Source organism: Giraffa tippelskirchi, chromosome 13 (genome assembly GCF_054371585.1).
Source record: "Giraffa tippelskirchi isolate mGirTip1 chromosome 13, T2T-mGirTip1v1.2.pri, whole genome shotgun sequence".
Classification (NCBI taxonomy): Eukaryota; Metazoa; Chordata; class Mammalia; order Artiodactyla; family Giraffidae; genus Giraffa; species Giraffa tippelskirchi.
In genome coordinates this window covers 22,135,208-22,156,810 of record NC_137287.1, presented here as the reverse complement: position 1 = coordinate 22,156,810, position 21,603 = coordinate 22,135,208, and the positions used below count along the sequence as shown (strand labels likewise).

The following is a 21,603-nucleotide window of genomic DNA, read 5'->3' as shown; positions in this document are numbered from 1 at the left end:
TCTTATACTTCAGTAAGGGAAATGCAGTAGTTCCTGCCTTATCCCCCTTATGAGAGGGTGTGTTCCAAGACCCCCAGTGAATGCTGGAAACTGCAGGTAGTACTCAACCCTCTGTACTGTTTTTTCCTATACATAAATACCTGTGATAAAGTTTAATTTATAAATAAGGCCTAATAAGAGCTGTTCATGGGATCACAAAGAGTCGGACATGACTGAGCAACTGAACTGAACTGAAGAGCTTAGAAACAAGAGCTAAAATGAAGAGAACAATTATAACAATATATTGAATAAAAGTTATGTGAATGTGATCTCTGTCTTTAACTTGAACACTGCCAGGAATGTGGCAGTGGATTCTTCATTCACAGGTATAACTTCTTTAGTAGTTTTTATATTCTTCCGCCCAGACCTATTCCTGAAGCTATGTAATCATCCTTTGCTGGCAGTAAATGGCTTGGTATCATTTGTTTTAGGGAATCCTTGGCTGATGTTTTCCTATAGACTCAGTGCTTTCTGATGTAACACATTGCCATCAATTGGCATGTCTTCTACCTACAAGTTTAATGCCTTTTCCATCTTAGCTAAGTACTTAACACACTATGGCCATAACTTATGCAATTTGAGGTACAACAGCAAAAATAGCATGAATTTCTTTTTCCATCTTCACAGTTCACAGATAGAAGATTCATTCTTACTATAGATCTTAGCAGTCTCAGCATACAATTTTTTTTCTTGCTGAAAACTGTCACCTTTCACATAAAAGAAGCTCTTTGTGGTTTCACTTTGGCATAGCCTAATTGCCAGCATCACTAGTCTTGTACTTTGGGGCCATTATTAAGTCAAATAAGGATTCCTGAACACAAGCACTGGGATACTCGACAGTCCGTTGGATAACTTACATGACCAAAAATCCCAAAGCAGATCAACCCGGAATATTCATTGGAAGGACTGATGCTGATGCTGAAGCTCCAGTACTTTGGCTACTTTAGTACTTTGGCTACCTGATACAAAGAGCCGTCTCATGGGAAAAGACCCTGATGCTGGGAAAGCAGGAAAAGGGGGCAACAGAGGATGAGATGGTTGGATGGCATCATCGACGTGGATCCATCAACTTACTGGACATGAATTTGAGCAAGCTCTGGGAGACAATGAAGGACAGGGAAGCCCAGCATGTTGCAGTCCATGGAGTCACAAAGAGTTAGACATGACTTAGTGACTGAACAACAAGTGACTAACAGGCGGTAGCCCATACAGTGTGTACCCACTGGACAATGAGATGATTCATGTCCTAGGTGGGTCAGAGACAGATGGTACAAGATTTCATCATGCTACTCAAAACAGCTCACAATTTAAAACTAATTGTTTTATTTAGTTTTGTTGTTCAGTCGCTCAGTCATGTCCGACTCTTTGTGACCCCCCAAAATTTGAACAATTTTATTTAGAATCAATTTCATTTAGTTTAGAGTTGTTTATTTCTGGAATTTTCCGTTTAATATTTTTGGACAGTGGTCGAGTGCAGGTAACAAATTGGAGAGCAAAACTGTGGTTAAGGGGGGAATACTGTATTCTAGCACATACATAACGGATCTCAGAAGGGGAACAGAGAAGGGGCTTAAAGAATATTTGAAGAAATAATGACCAAAATATCTCCAAGTTTAATGAAAAACTTTAATCTCCACATTGAAGAATCTCAAGAAATTCCAAGCAGGGTGGACTCAAAGTAATTCACACCTAGCTACATCATAGTCAAACAGTCCAAAACCAAAGACATGAAGAGCATCTTGAAAACAGCAGGAAAAAAGTGAATCCTCATGTACAAGGGATCCTCAAAACCATTAGCAACTGACTTCTCATCAGAAACCATGAGGCCAGAGAGCAGTGGGATGACATGTTCAAAATGCTGCAAGAAACAGACTGTCAACTTAAAATTCCACAAAACTATCCTTCAGAAACAAAGGAGAAATCAAGATATTCTAAGATAAGTAAAAACTGAGAAAATTCATCACAAACAGACGTGATCTGTAAGAAATACTGAGGGGAGTGTTCAAATTGAAATAAAAGGGCATGAGGCACTGTTTTGAATCCACTTGAAGAAATCCATCAGTAAAAGTAACTACAAAGGTAAATATAAAAGTCAGTATAAATGTCTTTTGGCTAGTAATCCTTTCCTCTTTAAAAGGTTTATTTATTTATTTAGGCTGTGCTGGGTCTTCATTGCTTTGTGTGGGCCTTCTTCAGTTGCAGCAAGTGGGGGCCTATTCTCTAGTTGGAGTGTGCAGGCTTTGCATTGCGGTGGCTTCTCTTGTTGTGGAGCACAGGCTCTAGGCTTTTGGACTTCAGTAGTTGTGGTGTACAAGCTTAGTTGCTCTGCAGCATGTGGGATCTTCCTGGACCAGGGATTGAACCCGTGTCCCCTGCATTGGCAGGCAGATTCTTTTACCACTGAGCTACCAGGGAAGTCCTCTTTTTCTCTTTAAAATAGGGTAATAATATTAAAACTGTGTTGATGGGCTTATAATGTATAAAGATGTAATTTACATGACAATAAGTACAAAAGAAAGGGAGGGAATAGAGGGATATTGGGGCAAAAATTTTGGTATACTGTTGAAATTAAGTTGGTAAATCTGATCTGTTGGGTTTTGTTTGAGATAAAATCCATCATTTTAAAGTGCACAATTCAGTGATTTTTAGTATATTCATAACGCTGTGCAGTCATTGCCAATGTCTAGTTCCAGAGTATTGGCATCAGCCCAGGAAAAAGAAACCCCGAACTTCCCAATTTCTCCTCCCCTATCCCCTGGCAGCAACTAATGGTCTCTGTGGATCTACCTGTTCGTTATGTTTCATATACATGGAATAATAACCCATGCCTTTTGTGTCTGGCTTTTTTGTTGTTGTTTACTTAACATAGGGTTCATACATGTAGCTTGTGTTAGTACTTTTTAAAAAAACTTCTGAATCTATGGATTTTTGTTTATCAGTTGATGGACATTTGGTTGTTTCTACTTTCCTTGTTATTATGATTAATGCTTTGGACATTCATATACAAGTTATTGTGTAAATGTATGTATTCTAACTCCCGAGTACACTGTAATACACTTCAATTCTGACAGTAGCCACCTAGAGTTAGCACAGATCCCACAGATTAAGGGCTCTATCTTCCACAAGATTACCCCTAATTCAGACACTGCCATAAGTTTGGGGTGAGGGGGCATTTCTGACCTACTGGCTATAAATTTAGGATTTCCCTCAAGCTCAATAAAGAAACAGTTACAATGCTATGATTGGGGCCATGGAAGCATAGAGGAGCGATCAGCCCAGAACGGGAGTGTAAGAGCTTGTCGAGGAAGACTTCTCAGAAGTGACTTTTAAGCTGTGCCTGGAATTTTGAATTGTAGGTAGTACCTGGAGGAGTTTGAAAGAGTAGTGTAAGCAGAGGGAACAACATATATGAAAGCCTGGTGCGCTCGTGTGTGTTAGAGATGATTTAAGAATTAACTTAAGAACTTGAGCACCAAATATGAAAAAGGAAAAAAGAAGCAATATTATCCAGACTTTTGTAAGCCACTTGGACTTAGAGGAAACAGTGTGTAGAAGAAAAACAAGATCCAACAAAGATCCCTAAAAAAACACCATGGCAGAGAAAAAAAGTGCCTGTGAAAAAGAGAAAGAAAAACCAAAGAGGCAAGAGGAAAATAAATAGAATATGGAGTCACTAAAACCAGAGGAAATAAAGTTATATCAGATGCTGCTAAAATATTAAAAGGACTTAGAAATATCCGTCAAAGTCAGCAGTGTGGAATGAATGAGCCTGGCAAGAGCTGTGCCAGTGGGGTGGTTGGGGTAAAAGCCAAGAAGCTACAGTAGATTAAAGAGTGAACAAGACTCAGGGAAGTGGAGACAGGAACTCTTGACCAGGCACAGGGACAAAGGATGCTAGGCAGAGCAGACAGAAACACAGGCATGTTGAGACCAAAGGATGACTTGACATGATGGGGTGCTCTTGTTTTATAATAGAGGAGACTTGGGGGGCTTCCCTGGCTGTCCAGTGGTTAATGCTCTCCATGTCTAATTCAAGGGGCATGGGTTTCATCCCTGGTCAGGGAATTAGGATCCCACACACCAGGTGGTGCAGCCAAAAAATAAAAAGTAAACAGGTCTAAAAAAAAAGTTAGGGGAGACTTTTGCAATCCAGAAGAGAAAGAAAATAATGTTGGGCAAGCTCCCAGAGAATGTAAGAGGGAATAGGATCTAAAACAAAGGTAGAAAAATCAATAAGATGAAAGAACAAATATATGCAGATAAATTCGTAAGTTTTGATGGTGAACAGTTAAGGAGTTGCTGTATGATGGCTCCTATCTTTTCTGAAAAGTAACAGATGAAGGCATCTACTGAAGTGACAGGGGGTGGTGGGTCGTTCTCATATAGAGTGCAGCAGACTTGGAATGGGCACAGGAGAGAATGGGGAAGTGGTGAATTAGGGAAATCTAATTTGTTTCTAGATAGTAATGGTCCTGAGATAGTGATGGTTTCTCAATAGGAAATTACAGTGGCACCCCTCCTCTCTGAGCATCAGCATCCTAGAGGTAAGTGCAAGGAGGGCAAAACTTACATTGAATCAGGGTTATGGTTTTTGTCAGGTGGGTGCAGTGAAAGGATAGAAGTTAGGTGGTAATATGATGAATCAAGGACTCTAGGCTGGATAAGGGAAGAAGTGAAGATGATTGGAGAGTGATGGATGCCAAGAAAATAGCAGCCAGTGACAGGAAGTGCCAGGGAGGTGTAAGAACAGGTGGAAGTAACAGGAAGGGACACTGTTACTATAGCAGACACTGGTGACTGGCCTAATAAACCTAAATATTATGTTACTAGGGTTTTCAGACACTGCCCTTGTATGGTTCATTAGGTTCCTTGTTTTACCTGTTCACTCTTTTTGTCCAGTTCACTATTTATAAGTACCCACCTCTAAAGGAAAATTCTGAAAGAGATGGGAATACCAGACCATCTGACCTATCTCTTGAGAAACCTGTATGCAGGTCAGGAAGCAACAGTTAGAACTGGACATGGAACAACAGACTGGTTCCAAATAGGAAAAGGAGTACGTCAAGGCTGTATATTGTCACTCTGCTTATTTAACTTATATGCAGAGTACATCATGAGAAATGCTGGGCTGGAAGAAACACAAGCTGGAATCAAGATTGCCAGGAGAAATATCAATAACCTCAGATATGTGGATGACACCACCCTTATGGCAGAAAGTGAAGAAGAACTAAAGAGCCTCTTGATGAAGGTGAAAGAGGAGAGTGAAAAAGTTGGCTTAAAGCTCAAAGTTCAGAAAACTAAGATCATGGCATCTGGTCCCATCACTTCATGGGAAATACATCGGGAAACAGTGGAAACAGTGTCAGACTTTATTTTTTTGGGCTCCAGAATCACTGCTGATGGTGACTGCAGCCATGAAATTAAACGGCGCTTACTCCTTGGAAGGAAGGTTATGGCCAACCTAGATAGCATATTTAAAAGCAGAGACATTACTTTGCCAACAAAAGTCCATCTAGTCAAGGCTATGGTTTTTCCAGTGGTCATGTATGGATGTGAGAGTTGGACTGTGAAGAAAGCTGAGCGCCGCAGAATTGATGCTTTTGAACTGTGGTGTTGGAGAAGACTCTTGAGAGTCCCTTGGACTGCAAGGAGATCAAGTCAGTCCATCCTAAAAGAGATCAATCCTGGGTGTTCATTGGAAGGTCTGATGTTGAAGCTGAAACTCCAATACTTTGGCCACCTCATGTGAGGGGTTGACTCATTGGAAGAGACCCTAATGCGGGGTAGGATTGGGGGCGGGAGGAGAAGGGGACGACAGAGGATGAGACGGTTGGATGGCATCGCCGACTCGATGGACATGGGTTTGGGTAGACTCCAGGAGTTGGTGATGGACAGAGAGGCCTGGTGTGCTGCAAATCATGGGGTCGCAAAGAGTCGGACACGACTGAGTGAATGAACTGAACTGAACTGAACCTCTAAAGGTGGGCTTCCCTGGTGGCTCAGTGGTAAAGAACTGGCCTACCAATGCAAGAGATGCAGGTTCAATCCCTGGGTTGGGAAGATCCCCTGGAGAAGGGAATGGCAACCCTCTCCAGTATTCTTGCCTGGCAGGCTACAGTCCGTGGGGCAGCAAAGTGTCAGACCCAACTTTGCAAGTAAACAACAACATCTTAACGCAGAACACAGAAATCACAGCTGATAAAAAATAATCATCACTAGCAGTGCTTCTGGAGGAAAAAATTAAATATGTAAAGTTTTTAAGTTACCTGTGGACTATTATTTTCTGTGCTTCTGTCCCTACTCATTTAAAGTATGAGCTGCCAGGGTATGACTTACACAGGAAGGTGTCTATCACTGCCCACATTGGGGGCCCTACCAGGCTTCTTCTCACCTGCCTCCAGATTCTCCTCAATTTCCTCAGCCAACCTGTCACTAAAACATAAAACTCTAATTTTCAGTTCGATTGGAATATTGTCCCTTACTTAAACAGGTGCTCTTGAAAAGGGCAATATGTTAAGCTTTTATCAATCATTAATACACTTACGTTACTAGCAGGCTAGCTTGCCAAGATCAGATGTTTATATCTCCAGAGAGAAAGTAGAGTAGGAAGTCCACATTAGTGGTAGCGATTGGGTGGGCCGTTCCCAATACCTTTCACTAACAAAGAGAGCCCCATGAGATGAAGAGAACACGAGTAGGAAGAAAATTCAAGGGGAAGATGGGAGAGGGCAGCAGCAAATGTTAAATAACTTCACCATTTTGTTCAAATTCAAACCTATATTGGAAAACCCAATCTATGGCCAGTTTATTGAGCAGTTATTGTACCCGACTTGCTCTGACGGATTGGTGGGTATGTGTGCCTTAGTGCTTTACAACTGCTGTGTTTCAGATTTTCTGTAACACAGCTTTTACACTTTGGTGATGACATGCCTTATAATCATCCTCATTGTAGCAACAGACGTGCTCAAACTGGCTGTGTTAAATCATTTCAGCAGTGTTTGGATCCATAGATGATGGGTGTCAAAAGCCTCCTCAGTTAAGACTCCCCACTTAACAGAAAATTATGACTTCTTTTTCTGTGTTTGGATACCCAGGTGAGATACTGAGAGACATATGGCATGCTATGGTTCCTGGTTTGATTTCCTTTTTCCTGTTGTGTGCAAGTCTTTTATTTGGCTAGACTGGTTACCTAGGAAACAGCTGCAGGGTAAAGATGGATTGGCTGTTTGGGAAATGGAACTACAGACCCCTTCAAGAAACAGAAGACCTGTTGGATAAAACAAAAAATTAGTGAATATCTAAGTTTATGCTTAATTTAGTGTGCTTCAAGAAATCACACTGAGTTCTATCGGAGAATTTAGTTAATGCAGTGTGATTTTTAAATTTAGTTTATTTTTAATTTCACCAAATGTTTATTAATTCCTGCTTTGTGCCCACTGCTGCAGGCCATTCTGAGGGCTTTCAGTGAAGTAAAACGTTCAGTTCCCTCATTTTCTGTTTGGGTCTAAAAGAAGCTACCTTAAAATCAAGTGCATGGGACTTCCCTGGTGGCTCATTGATAAAGAATCCTGCTAATGCAGGAGACACAGGTTCAATCCCTGATCTGGGAAGATTCACATGCCACGGAGCAACTCTTGCGCCTGTGCCCTAGAGTCCAGGAGCCACAACTACTGAAGCCTGCGTGCCCGCAACTGCTGAAGCCAACTACTGAAGCCTGTGTGCCCTGAAGCCACCACAGTGATGAAGCCTGCACACTGCATCTAGAGAAAGACCCACACAGCCATGAAGACCCAGCAAAGCCAAAAATAATAGATAAATAAATAAAAGTTATTTTAAAAAATCAAGTGCACAATTATGTGATACAGTCTATAAGTGTGTTCAGAGAATTTGGAGGATGTAAAAGATCTTGGCTAGTCAGTGTGAGTGGTGGATTTGAATCTGCAGGTAGGAGATAATACTTTGAGGTAAAAGATGAAATTTAAAGATCTGGTGAAAGTTCAGGTACCACAGTACCTAAATTTACAACATTCAACAATCAGTTCAGTTCAGTCGCACAGTTGTGTCCGACTCTTTGCGACCCCATGAATTGCAGCTCACCAGGCCTCTCTGTCCATCACCAACTCCCGGAGTCTACCCAAAACCATGTCCATCGAGTCAGTGATGCCATCCAACCATCTCATCCTCTGTCGTCCCCTTCTCCTCCCGCCCCCAATCCTACCCCGCATTAGGGTCTCTTCCAATGAGTCAACCCTTCGCATGAGGTGCCCAAAGTATTGGAGTTTCAGCTTCAACATCAGACCTTCCAATGAACACCCAGGATTGATCTCTTTTAGGATGGATTGATTGGATCTCCTTGCAGTCCAAGGGACTCTCAAGAGTCTTCTCCAACACCACAGTTCAAAAGCATCAATTCTGCGGCGCTCAGCTTTCTTCACAGTCCAACTCTCACATCCATACATGACCACTGGAAAAACCATAGCCTTGACTAGATGGACTTTTGTTGGCAAAGTAATGTCTCTGCTTTTAAATATGCTATCTAGGTTGGCCATAACCTTCCTTCCAAGGAGTAAGCACCGTTTAATTTCATGGCTGCAGTCACCATCAGCAGTGATTCTGGAGCCCAAAAAAATAAAGTCTGACACTGTTTCCACTGTTTCCCGATGTATTTCCCATGAAGTGATGGGACCAGATGCCATGATCTTAGTTTTCTGAACTTTGAGCTTTAAGCCAACTTTTTCACTCTCCTCTTTCACCTTCATCAAGAGGCTCTTTAGTTCTTCTTCACTTTCTGCCATAAGGGTGGTGTCATCCACATATCTGAGGTTATTGATATTTCTCCTGGCAATCTTGATTCCAGCTTGTGTTTCTTCCAGCCCAGCATTTCTCATGATGTACTCTGCATATAAGTTAAATAAGCAGAGTGACAATATACAGCCTTGACGTACTCCTTTTCCTATTTGGAACCAGTCTGTTGTTCCATGTCCAGTTCTAACTGTTGCTTCCTGACCTGCATACAGGTTTCTCAAGAGATAGGTCAGATGGTCTGGTATTCGCATCTCTTTCAGAATTTTCCACAGTTTATTGTGATCCACACAGTCAAAGGCTTTGGCATAGTCAATAAAGCAGAAATAGATGTTTTTCTGGAACTCTCTTGCTTTTTCGATGATCCAGCGGATATTGGCAATTTGATCTCTGGTTCCTCTGCCTCTTCTAAAACCAGCTTGAACATCTGGAAGTTCACGGTTCACGTATTGCTGAAGCCTGGCTTGGAGAATTTTGAGCATTACTTTACTAGCATGTGAGATGAGTGCAATTGTGCGGTAGTTTGAGCATTCTTTGGCATTGCTTTTCTTTGGGATTGGAACAAAAACTGACCTCTTCCAGTCCTGTGGCCACTGCTGAGTTTTCCAAATTTGCTGGCATATCGAGTGCAACACTTGCACAGCATCACCTTTGAGGATTTGAAATAGCTCAACTGGAATTCCATCACCTCCACTAGCTTTGTTTGTAGTGATGCTTTCTAAGGCCCACTTGACTTCACATTCCAGGATGTCTGGCTCTAGGTGAGTGATCACACCATCGTGATTATCTGGGTCATGTAGATCTTTTTTGTACAGTTCTTCTGTGTATTCTTGCCACCTCTTCTTAATATCTTCTGCTTCTGTTAGGTCCATACCATTTCTGTCCTTTATCGAGCCCATCTTTGCATGAAATGTTCCCTTGGTATCTCTAATTTTCTTGAAAAGATCTCTAGTCTTTCCCAATCTGTTGTTTTCCTCTATTTCTTTGCACTGATCGCTGAGGAAGGCTTTCTTATCTCTCCTTGCTATTCTTTGGAACTCTGCATTCAGATGGGAATATCTTTCCTTTTCTCCTTTGCTTTTTGCTTCTCTTCTCTTCCAAGCTATCTGTAAGGCCTCCTCAGACAGCCATTTTGCTTTTTTGCATTTCTTTTCCATGGGGATTTTCTTGATCCCTGTCTCCTGTACAATGTCACGAACCTCTGTCCATAGTTCATCAGGCACTCTGTCTATCAGGTCTAGACCCTTAAATCTATTTGTCACTTCCATGGTATACTCATAAGGGATTTGATCTCGGTCATACCTGAATGGTCTAGTGGTTTTCCCTACTTTCTTCAGTTTAAGTCTGAATTTGGCAATAAGCAGTTCATGATCTGAGCCACAGTCTGCTCCCAGTCTTGTTTTTGCTGACTGTATAGAGCTTCTCCATCTTTGGCTGCAGAGAATATAATCAATCTGATTTCGGTGTTGACCATCTGGTGATGTCCACATGTAGAGTCTTCTCTTGTGTTGTTGGAATAGGGTGTTTGCTATTACCAGTGCATTCTCGTGGCAAAACTCTTTATTAGCCTTTGCCTTGCTTCATTCTGTACTCCAAGGCCAAACTTGCCTGTTACGCCAGGTGTTTCTTGACTTCCTACTTTTGCATTCCAGTCCCCTAGAATGAAAAGGACATCTTTTTTGGGTGTTAGTTCTAAAGGGTCTTGTAGGTCTTCATAGAATCATTCAACTTCAGCTTCTTCGGCATTACTGGTTGGGGCATAGACTTGGATTACCATGATATTGAATGGTTTGCCTTGGAAACGAACAGAGATCATTCTATCGTTTTTGAGATTGCATCCAAGTACTGCATTTCGGACTCTTTTGTTGACCATGATGGCTACTCCATTTCTTCTAAGGGATTCTTGCCCACAGTAGTAGATATAATGGTCATCTGAGTTAAAGTCACCCATTCCAGTCCATCTTAGTTTGCTGATTCCTAGAATGTCGCCGTTCACTCTTGCCATCTCCTGTTTGACCACTTCCAATTTGCCTTGATTCATGGACCTAACATTCCAGGTTCCTATGCAATATTGCTCTTTACAGCATCGGACTTTGCATCTGTCACCAGTCACATCTGCAGTTGGGTATCGTTTTTGCTTTGGCTCCATCGCATCATTCTTTCTGGAGTTATTTCTCCACTGATCGCCATTAGTATATTGGGCACCTACTGATCTGGGGAGTTCATCTTTCAGTGTCCTGTCTTTTTGCCTTTTCATACTGTTCATGGGGTTCTCAAGGCAAGAATACTGAAGTGGTTTGCCATGCCCTTCTCCAGTGGACCACAATCTGTCAGACCTCTCCACCATGACCCATCCGTCTTGGGTGGCCCCACACGGCATGGCTTAATTTCATTGAGATAGACAAGGCTGTGGTCCGTGTGATCAGATTAGCTAGTTTTCCCTGTAGGCCGCCGCCCCCAGCCCCCGGCCCCCGGCCCGGCCTAGCCCCTGTTGGCCGCCGCCCCTGGCCCCCGGCCCCCGGCCCGGCCTAGCCCCTGTCGGCCGCCGCCCCCGGGCCCCCGGGCCCCCGGGCCCCTGCCCGGCCTAGGCCCTGTAGGCTGCTGCCCCGGGCCCCCGGCCCCCGGCTATTCAACAATATTCAACACAATTCAACAATAACAGCACAATTACCCTTGCAGTTCCCTGCATCCAGACAGCTTAAGGAAAATATGTAACTCTGATATAAATTATATTGCCCTAGAATCTTAAGAAAATGAATATTAGCAACAATGTTGACCAACCACTGTTTGTACTAAAGCTTGCATAATTTAAGAAAAAAAAATCTATTTTAACTGAAAGTGTGACAGAGTATTAGTTTTGTAATCTCAAACCACTACAAAAATGTGAGCACATAAGGGACACTCAGTAATATATTTGTGAATTGATTTTCTTATATACAGTATACCTTCTTGTTAGTATTAGCTTTCTTTTCTTCCAGAATGTAGCTGTTGAATATTTGGTCTTGATTTGTGGTGATAAGGCCTTTTGTAAATATAGGAGCATAACTCCTCTTTTAAAGCTGAACATCTGTCAGGTTATCTCCATTTGATTTCTAGGAAGTATAGCTATCTCAATGGACTCTATGGTCATGAGTTTGAGCAAGCTCTGGGAGTTGGTGATGGACAGGGAAGCCTGCCATGCTGCAGTCCATGGAGTCGCAAAGAGTCGCACACGACTGAGCAACTGAACTGAACTGATAGCTATAATGTTCATTTTCTTACTTGTTATCTTTGTATTCACTTGGTGTGGTGTCCCTCTCAGGAGAGGAGGAAAAAGCAGTCCTACTCAGAAAGCGTAACAATCTACAGGCGCAGAAAATTAAATTCGAGCCCTGCTTGCCATGTCTATAAATGGAAAGTAAGAGGGGCAACAAAAGGATACTCAGAAATATTTTGAAGGAGAGATGCATTGAACCTACAGCCTTAAATATTTACCAGCAAAGAAGAATTCTCAGATTTAAATTTCAGTGTGCTGGATGTTTAGAGGTACCAATAAAAGTGTCTTTGTATTGATATTTTAAGTCATGAAGAAAGTTGTTACTGTAGTTAGAATCCATAATATTGAATTTTTCCAGAGGGTCTTTCATTGCCTGTTGTCTATTCTCACAGTAATTAGAGCTTTTATAAATGAGATAGTGACTACAGAGGGTAATTTGTTAGAAGTTTTTTGCTGAGTGATCAGGAATGATTTCCTGATAGAAGTGCTTGAGCACTGCTGTGAATGCCTTCTTTATTTCACAAATTACTATAAAATGGCTTATCATAAGACACACCCTCTCCCCTAAATTTCCATTTCAAGAAAACTTTTTAGTGTTTCATTTTAAGAACAATTAGGCAACTCCCTGGTACCTCCTCACCCCTATTGTCACCCCTTTTCTGGTTTCAAGCAATTACCAGGATACTAAAAAGGTTGGACTTCCCTGGTGGCTCAGAGGTAAAGAATCTGCCTGCCAGAGCAGGAGACACAGGTTCAGTCCCTGATCTGGGGGGTTAGTCATTGTCCAAAACTTTGAACTGAGCCTATGAACTCACTCCACTCCAAACAGCAGCTATAGGAGAAGGAATAGTGTGGCATTACTGTGAAGGTTTGCTCATTTTCTGTCCCTCTCCCGCCCCTCATCTACTCCACCTTGCTGGAGATGATCCCATAATTATAATGCTCTTTGCACCTCTTCAGAGATCACAAGAAACGCCTAATTATCAGATGATTTGAGAAAAAAAGTCCAGCTCATTTGAGTTACTGTCTTCCACTCGTGAAAAGTTACAGTCAAAGTTAGCCTTAGAGAAAAAAAGACCACAACTCAAGTTTGAGAGCAGAGCTGGTTTTTTTCTTTGTTTTCTTTGAACACGTTGATTATTTCTAAAAATGTACTAATGGCAAAAGCAAGTTGCAGGAAAGCAGCACCGCCCCCCCCCACCGCCCCCCCGCCCAACAGCCCCACATATACACATAGATATACAGCTCCAGCCCTGGTCTATCTGCTCCCACCAAGGGCAGCTTCCTAAAATGCCTCAACAAAGGAACTTGTTCATGGCACATGCTATGATTTTGAGGTTAATGTCTTTTTGTTGTAGTTGTTGTTCATAGTGAGAAAATAAGACCAACAAAAGATGCAGAAATCTATTATGTCTTCAGTGGCTCCAGAAATTTCTTGTATTTTTGGCAGCTGTTTCCCATTTGCAGTTGCTCTTAAAGGGAGAAGCAAGCAAGTTTTACTCAAAAGTAACATTTTAATTGTTCTTCTTAGTGGGGAAAGGGATAAAGTAATTACTTTTTCATCCTCCTTGTCTAGATTTCTGTAAATTTATTTACTCCAAATTTGATAGAGAGGTTCCTTGGGTTTGGCATGAGAACATGTTTGTTTAAAAATGGCACTTAATGTTTAAAAAAAAAAATGCTTTCATTTATTTAAATGGGAGAAGGAGTACTTTAAAAATTAGCACTGATGCTAATTATTAAAATTTTTAATAATTAAAAATTACGCTTTTTTGCTGAAGCATGCTGGTAATGATTTAGCAATGTGAGCACTTTTACATTGTACAAAAATTGTTGAACTTACCAAATGGGGTGAACTTACTAGTTTTTTAGCATTTTCTTGAATTTCATGGAAAAGTACTTATATTGTAATATTCTTAGACCCTTTACATTGAATAAAATAATATTAGTTCTAGTATTTAATCCATTATTTAATTTTATTTACGTATTACACTTAGAAATATTTCAAGTTTGCCTTTAATTTTTTAAAAAGTGTGTTTCTTCTCAGTCAAAACAATATACAGTGAGACTTAGATCTGGGAACAGAAAAGCTTCAGTTTTTTCTGCTAGAATGATAAGCCCAGCAAGAGCAGAAACCTCATCTCTCTTGTTCACTTATTTTCCTGGAGCCTAGAACAGTGCTTGACTCAAGCACCCAGAAAAGTAATAAATGACTGAATGAATTGCCATCTGTGACTTGTGGGGTTTGTTTAAGTTTACTTTGCATGTGAAATGAAATATTTCTACGTAGTGGACTACAGCAGAATGCTGCAGAGTAGGACTCAGTGAAATTAAGTGCTTGGATGACCCACTCAGAGAGAAATAAGATTTAAGGGGTGTTAGTAGGACTATTCCCTGGGTGTGCCAAACCCACTAACATATTCCTATGTTTTGCATCTCCCCAGGAGCACTCACTGTGGGCCTTGTGCGACAGTGTCAAACTATCCATGGACGAGACCGGACATGCATCCCACCTCGGCTTCCCCCAGAGTGGGTCACCACACTGTTTTTTATCATCATGGGAATCATTTCATTGACTGTCACTTGTGGTTTGTTGGTGGCTTCCCACTGGCGAAGAGAAGCCACAAAATATGCTCGATGGATAGCATTCACTGGAAGTAAGTAACCTGTGCTAACTAAATTTGTCTAGAAGGCACTCACACTGGTATTTTTATGAAGATAATCAAGTCTCAGTAATAAGGACTTTCTAATCATCAAAGAGCACCACTCGCGTACTGCCATCAGATAGACTCCACGCAGTCCCATCAGCTCTTCAGAATTCTCACCACAAGACCAGGACATCCAGACCTTAATTGCTTTGTATAAAGTGCTATTTTAATGAATTTTATTTTTGCTCACACTGTGACATAAATTTTCCAGGCCTGTGACTCAGAGCTACCACTAACCTGAGTCTTTTCCTCTTCTTAAAGGTATTGGTATCTTCTGTCAAATAAAGATAAATCTAGAAAAATATATACAGAAATATAAATTAGTTTAAGGTGGTGATTTGCTTTTTAATATCATTGATTTGAGTTCCTACTGTAAGTTGTTGTGTGATCATTGAAAACTCAACACATTTGGCTATCTAACAATTGTTTCTCAACATTTCTTATGCCATTAAGTTATGCCCAAGGGTATGAAACATATATTACACATTCTCTTGTACTTTGCAAAATTGGTTTAATTTCAAAACACAACACAGGCTTTTCCCAAGCTAAAAGCAGCAAAAATGCACAAAGGAAAGATTCCTGTAATTTTGCCTTCTTTCTAAACCAGTTTTATCCCCCAGGGGACATTTGTCAAAGTCTGTAAACATTTTAGATTGTCCCAACTAAGGGGATGCTACTGGCATGTAGTGAGCAGAGTCCGAGGATGCTGCTAAGAAGTGTACAAATGCACAGAATAGCCCCACAACAAAGACTTACCTGGCCCCAGATGCCAATAGGGCCTGTTAAGAAACACTGTGCTAAAGAACATAACTATACCTATGCCAAATACTACAGGATTTAATTTCTAATTCAGTATCTTATAATCATCTCAGGTTTTCTTAAGTTTTTTAAAAAATAAATATTATAGCACAGCTTACTTTCCCTTGATATTGTTGTGTAGAATTTATAGGGGTAGGCATAATCCCATGTATTCCTATTAATGTTAAAACTCAGTTTATTCTTAAAGATCATAGGATAGGGATATTAGTTCATGAGTCTCATTTTCTCCCTATCTCTCTGTGAAGCTCTTTCTCTTCAGAGAATGTATACGTTTCCAGATCTGTTATTTTATTTTCATCTCTATTTCTCCCTTAATTTTAAAATGTAGATCAAGTTGCAATTGACATAAAAATGCTCCTTCAACCTTGTTAAGAAATGTAAAACAAGTTGATGATCTTGTTTGAGGTCAGACCTCCTGAGACAGTTTTCTAAATGGTAGGGTCTAGAGGCAGTTACAGAGATGGGGCTACTAAATTAAAGGGTACTGATGAGAAATTTAAAGAGAATCTTTACTTACAGATACAGTTACTTATCCAGATAGAATTCACTCTTTAGGAGTAAAATAACATGCTGAAGGATTTAGTTAAAATTTGGGAGTGCATATTCCTTGATGGCTCAGACAGTAATGAATCTGCCTGCAATGCGGGAGACTTGGGTTCAGTCCCTGGATTGGGAAGATCCCCTGGGGGAGGAAATGGCAACCCACTCCAGTATCGTTGCCTGGAAAATTCCATGGACAGAGGCTACAGACCATGGGGTCACAAAGAACCAGACACGACTGAGCGACTAACAGTTTCACTTTCCATGCTCTGAATATCAAAAATCTAAAATGTAATTTAGCAAAGTAGTATGAGTCAAAGAAAAGCACTAAGTTACTCACATGAGCCATTGATTCTTGTGACTCAATGAAAGGAAAGAACTTTGATTATCTTGTTTTTTATTCCTCTTCAAAAGATGATATTTCTGTATGTATTTAAATGTGCTACCTTGAAATGTAGAATGTTTTTCCTTTATTTTTCAGTTTAAATAATTTAACTTCTTAAAATAATATGTGTATAAGATATAATTCAGAGCCTATGAAAGGGTCACCAAGTGAAAAGTAAATCTCATTTATGGCCCTGTCACCCAGTTATCCACTACTCCTTTCCTGGAAGCAACCATTCTCACCAGTTTCTGGGGTTTCCTACCAGAGGCGTTTTATGTGTAGAAACATATATGTATATGTGTGAGTGTTCTATAAATACATATTTATTCTATTTATACTATTCTGTATCTTGGTTTTTTGGCTCAACAGTGTATCTTAGAGTTGATGTCATCTAAGGAAGAGTAGAGCCTTTCTCTTAACTTCCTTAAATGCATTGTTTTTGTTACCCTAGCTTGTCTACTGGGGTGGCAGTCATAAGAGGGGTAGGACTCCCCTCAGTGTTGCCATTCAGCCTTTGAAAATGTACTTCTCAGTAGCTTTCTTAAGAATATAAACTAATTATTTTCTAATGGGTTTACACAGAGGAAGTGCTCAAAGGAGAGCCACACATTAGGGGCTCATCTGTAGCGGCAAGAGTGACAAAAAGATGTGTCTTTTTCTTCAAGTCTGACTCTTGTCCTTGCTTTTGCCACCTTAATTTACTTGTCTGCCAGTACATCTGATATCTGGCCCTCACCACCAAGAAAATCTGTGCCATACAGGATATGAAGTTATGTCTTTACAGACTTTTTTAGGACCCAGAACTTAGTTGTCTAAAGTTGATAGATATTTTCAGCATTAACAATATTTTAAGATCTGAAGTAACTTCTCAGGTCTCAAGAGCTTAAAAAAAATCTCATACACTAGCATTAAAAACTCCCCAGGAAGTATAGATAACTTGATTTGATTCCTTGGATTAGAAATCACTGTTGGATACAATCAGGTGTTCATTGCTTCCTTGAAATTTGATTAAGCTGTGCCTAACCAATTTGGAAAATATTTAACACTTGTAAAATATTAAACCCTGCTTTAAATATAGTCATTAAGTGGTAAACGATTACTATAAAGGATAGATTTTTATTTTACAGTAGAAAATAGCAAAGAATAGGAATTAAGTTGGCACATCAGTTAACAGAATGAACAAGAGTAATATCTGCATATATCTGAAGCACTTCTAAATTATTTTAGTGTTCCCTGAGGTTAGATTAATCTATATTAAAGAACAAATTGTTTTTAAGACAATAATGTTTTCCCATTGCTTTTATTAGATTGTCTATAGCTGTTTAGATTGTGGTTTCATTTTACTTACCAAACCATATTAAGACAGAACCATTAAAGGTTGGTGACAAATAACACTGATGAGGGGACATTGGCAGCACTAATAAAGTTGTTTATTGCTAACTATACAACAGAAAGGCCAAAAAACCTAATACTTAATACCTGAATTTTTTGTTTTGTAGTAGGTATCCAAAAGAATCTAAATCTGCTTATATAACATTATTTGGTATGGTCATATGCCCAAAATGAAAACCAACTCTATGTCAATTTAATATCAAATAGTCACCTAAATGGTGCAAAGCAAGCAAGTGTGCTGGTGTGTTTCTTAAGCTAGTGTATTACTTAAGAAAATGTTGCCTTTTACTATATTTCTGGAGCTATTCCTTCCAGGAAATATTTCTAATTGGCCTTTTCAGAACTCTCCTATTAAATTTTGTTGATTGAGTAACACAAATAATTTAGGACAAGTGTCAACTGGTATATTTGTCCAGGATTCTGTCATTATTGCTGGGAATGGGTTTAACACAGAAAAGTTTTCTCATTCAGTTAGTAATGGGGATGACTATAGCAATCTGCCTTCACAATATACTGAGGAAATATTTTTGCCTTCAGAGAAAGTTGAAAGACTATGAATATGCTTTCAAAAAGCACAAAATATTTTCTTGGAAGAGCCAGCCTATCTATAGGTAATTTGTGTTTCTTAAGAAGAGATTTTCTTTGGTAGCACAGGGGAGCACGCTGTTTCTAAAACAACCAACTGTGGAATAACTTCTGCCCAAACACTGGCTTTTCTGATATCTTTCTAAAAGCATTTTAGCAAATAATATATTTCATTGTGTTTGTATACAAAACTCAAAGATTTCCCCGCCATCCCCCTCTTTAAATTCTGTGCAGTCAGAAACCTGGGAGAGTTGTACTTTTTTTTTTGGAATGTTGTCCATGAGAGAGAACCACCTGCAGTTTGTACCTCATGTCAGAAGTCTGTGGTTCTTTCCACTAGCTGATTTTAAATCAGAGTAAGGTAAATAGTATTTATATTTGTATATACCTTTTCTCAATTTCTTATAACTAATATCAACTGAGAAGAGCAGAGAATTAGGAAAATAATACTAGGATGATAATCATCAACATTTATTCAGCACTTAGTATCAACCTGGCACTGTGCAAAGGACTTAAAATTGTTTTGTTTATTCTTCTACGACTTACCCATTTTCAGAATTTCAGAAAACTAAGATTACACTAGTAGAGCCAGAACTTAGCCCCCGTCTGACTGAGCCCTTTGCCACTACTTTAAACGGTCAAGAATTGTATATACAATTACTTGGTAGGTTTGGTGGCCTTTCTTAATGCTTGGATTCAAAACTGTATGTAAAAGGCTAAACCAGCTTTTGTTGTATTTAATTGTTAGCCTTGGAGGATCTGTAGTATATGCAAAGCTTTTTATAAGTGGTCCATGTTGTAACAGATTTGACCATGTTGTCATCAATCCATAACCCTGCTTATAAACTTCCTTTGTGCCAAATTTTCATTGTTTTCTTAATCACCAAACCATGTTACTAATGTTATGTTTTGGTTTGTTTTACAGTGATCCTTTTCTGTATGGCTGCCCTAATATTTCCAATAGGATTTTACATCAATGAAGTCGGAGGTCAACCTTATAAATTACCCAACAACACAGTAGTTGGGTCATCATATGTACTTTTTGTCTTATCAATTTTCTTTACAATAGTAGGACTTCTATTTGCCGGCAAAGTTTGTTTACCAGGCTGATGAATGTCTCAATTGCTTGACTCTTTTATTATTTTTAATTTTATTTTATTTTTTTATTTTTGGAGGGTGGGAAGGACAAAGGCAAGGCATCTGAGTAGTCCTCACATAGGAAGATGCTTAGATGAAACTGAGGAGAAAAGAAAAAAAAAATGCTTTGATTTGTTCTCACTATGCACTTTGGATTTAAAAACAAAAAAATAAGGAGAGCCTTTTCCATAACCAAATACAGACAATATTGACTAAATCTCCTGAGCATATTCAGGCAGTCAGGTCTGCACTGTGATAGCAACCTAGTGAGGGAGAATGCTTTATACTGAAAAGCATGTGGTCCTTTGTACTCTGTTGTTCCATTTTTAACGTCTAATGATTCATTTGAGGGAGGAAAAGAAAAAAGACTTAAGTATTTATGAATCATGGCGGACCAGAGGGATGCAAAAGATGTTCATGTGGGGCTGGCCTCACCTCCTAAGAAATTAGTGTTCACAGCTTCCTTGTAATGGTATGAGTCTTTGGCACCAGAATGGATTGCCATTGCATCATGGCACCAAGAAGCCAGTAGATCAAAACTTGTTTGCTAAAATGTATGTAAAAATTCTGAAATTCCCTTTTCTCTGTGTACAAAAAAAAAAAAAAATTAAACACTAAGAAACATGTTGGGGGTGGGTGGGGGAAATGTTCCTTATATTTATATAAATATATATATAATATATATATTTTGCTGATGCAGTATACAGTGTGTATATATGTGTGTGTGTGTGTGTGTGTGTGTGTGTGTGTAAATTTATATATACACACACATGCAAACAGTTCCTGGAAGAGAACTCTGAATGCTTTGCTAGCAAAACACTGTGGTGTGCAAATCTAGAACTCAATAGAAAAAAGCCATTTATCTGAAGGCTGCATAGTGGAGAGAGTCTTCAGTTTACCTCATTCTTTGTAGCAGCCCTTGATTTTAACTGGTTTTTGTAATAGGTACAAATAATCCCATACCTTTCCAGGTGCAATTTTAAGTTAAGCTAAAAGTCTTTGTAGGGTTAATTTATTTGTACATGATAGTAGAAGGTAAGATCATGTCAAATCTTATAATTTGGGGAATCTGACACTATTTAAATTATTGGCAACTGTTGTCTGTTGTACGAGGTTCTCTTTTTCAACTGGCTTGGTCTGTTACATTAATAATGCATTTTTTATGTTCAAGCACACAACTTTACGTAAGTTCAAAATCTACTAGTAAGATCAATTTGCAATATTTTGGCTATTTATAACACTAACTTCCCTCTGCCATAAAAATTAGTATTCTTTTCATCTGTAAGCATTATTAATAATCTCCTTTACCAAAAACATGAGCAATACAATATTTTCTTTAAATGCTATATGCCTTGTTTGCTAAAAGCTAACATTTTTGCATTTGGTTTAAAGAGCTGTATAACCTCACAGCTTTATATTTCTTCCTGAAAGCAGCATTGCAGCTAACCTTTGAGCCCACAGATCATTTTGAAATACAGTATTTCTCTTCTCCACATTTCCATGCCTTCATGCCTAGTTGTTTTTCCAGGCAAACATGATAGATAATCTCCTGTTTGAAATGTGGGGCAGGAGAGTCTTTCATGGCAACAGCAACCCAAGTGTCCCTCTCAGTAGAGTGTAGGTCCCTTGTTTCACACAAATGGAAATGAATGCACTGGTTTTTTTTGTTTTTTTGTTTGTTTTTTAATGATTACTTCAGAGATGGGGCTGCCTCCTCAGTTATTCAAAGTATGAAATGGAGGAGCCTGATGTGTTTCACACTGGCTTGTTTGACATTCATATTTCTGACTGTTAATTCAGCAGTATTTGATTGTGGAAGAAAACCCCAGTGTTTCAGCTCACTCAGGAGTCGGGCTAAGAGGTGGACCACCACTGTGGTGTGTTCCTTGAGTGTACTGGGGGAATGTCGCACATTTCCTTCCCAGGGTCAGAGAAATCTC

General features: G+C 39.6%; 1 protein-coding gene across 1 annotated transcript in view; it reads left to right on the top strand.

Moving 5' to 3' along the window:
- The window catches only part of MOSMO (modulator of smoothened), a 69,128-nt gene extending 49,488 nt beyond the window's left edge, over window positions 1–19,640 (top strand). The window contains exons 2-3 of the mRNA XM_081554569.1: window positions 14,542–14,754; window positions 19,452–19,640. Coding sequence (XP_081410695.1) covers window positions 14,542–14,754; window positions 19,452–19,636 — 398 coding nt within the window. The 3' untranslated portion in view covers window positions 19,637–19,640. The remainder of the gene's footprint in view (window positions 1–14,541; window positions 14,755–19,451) is intronic.
- The last annotated feature ends 1,963 nt before the right edge of the window (window positions 19,641–21,603 follow it).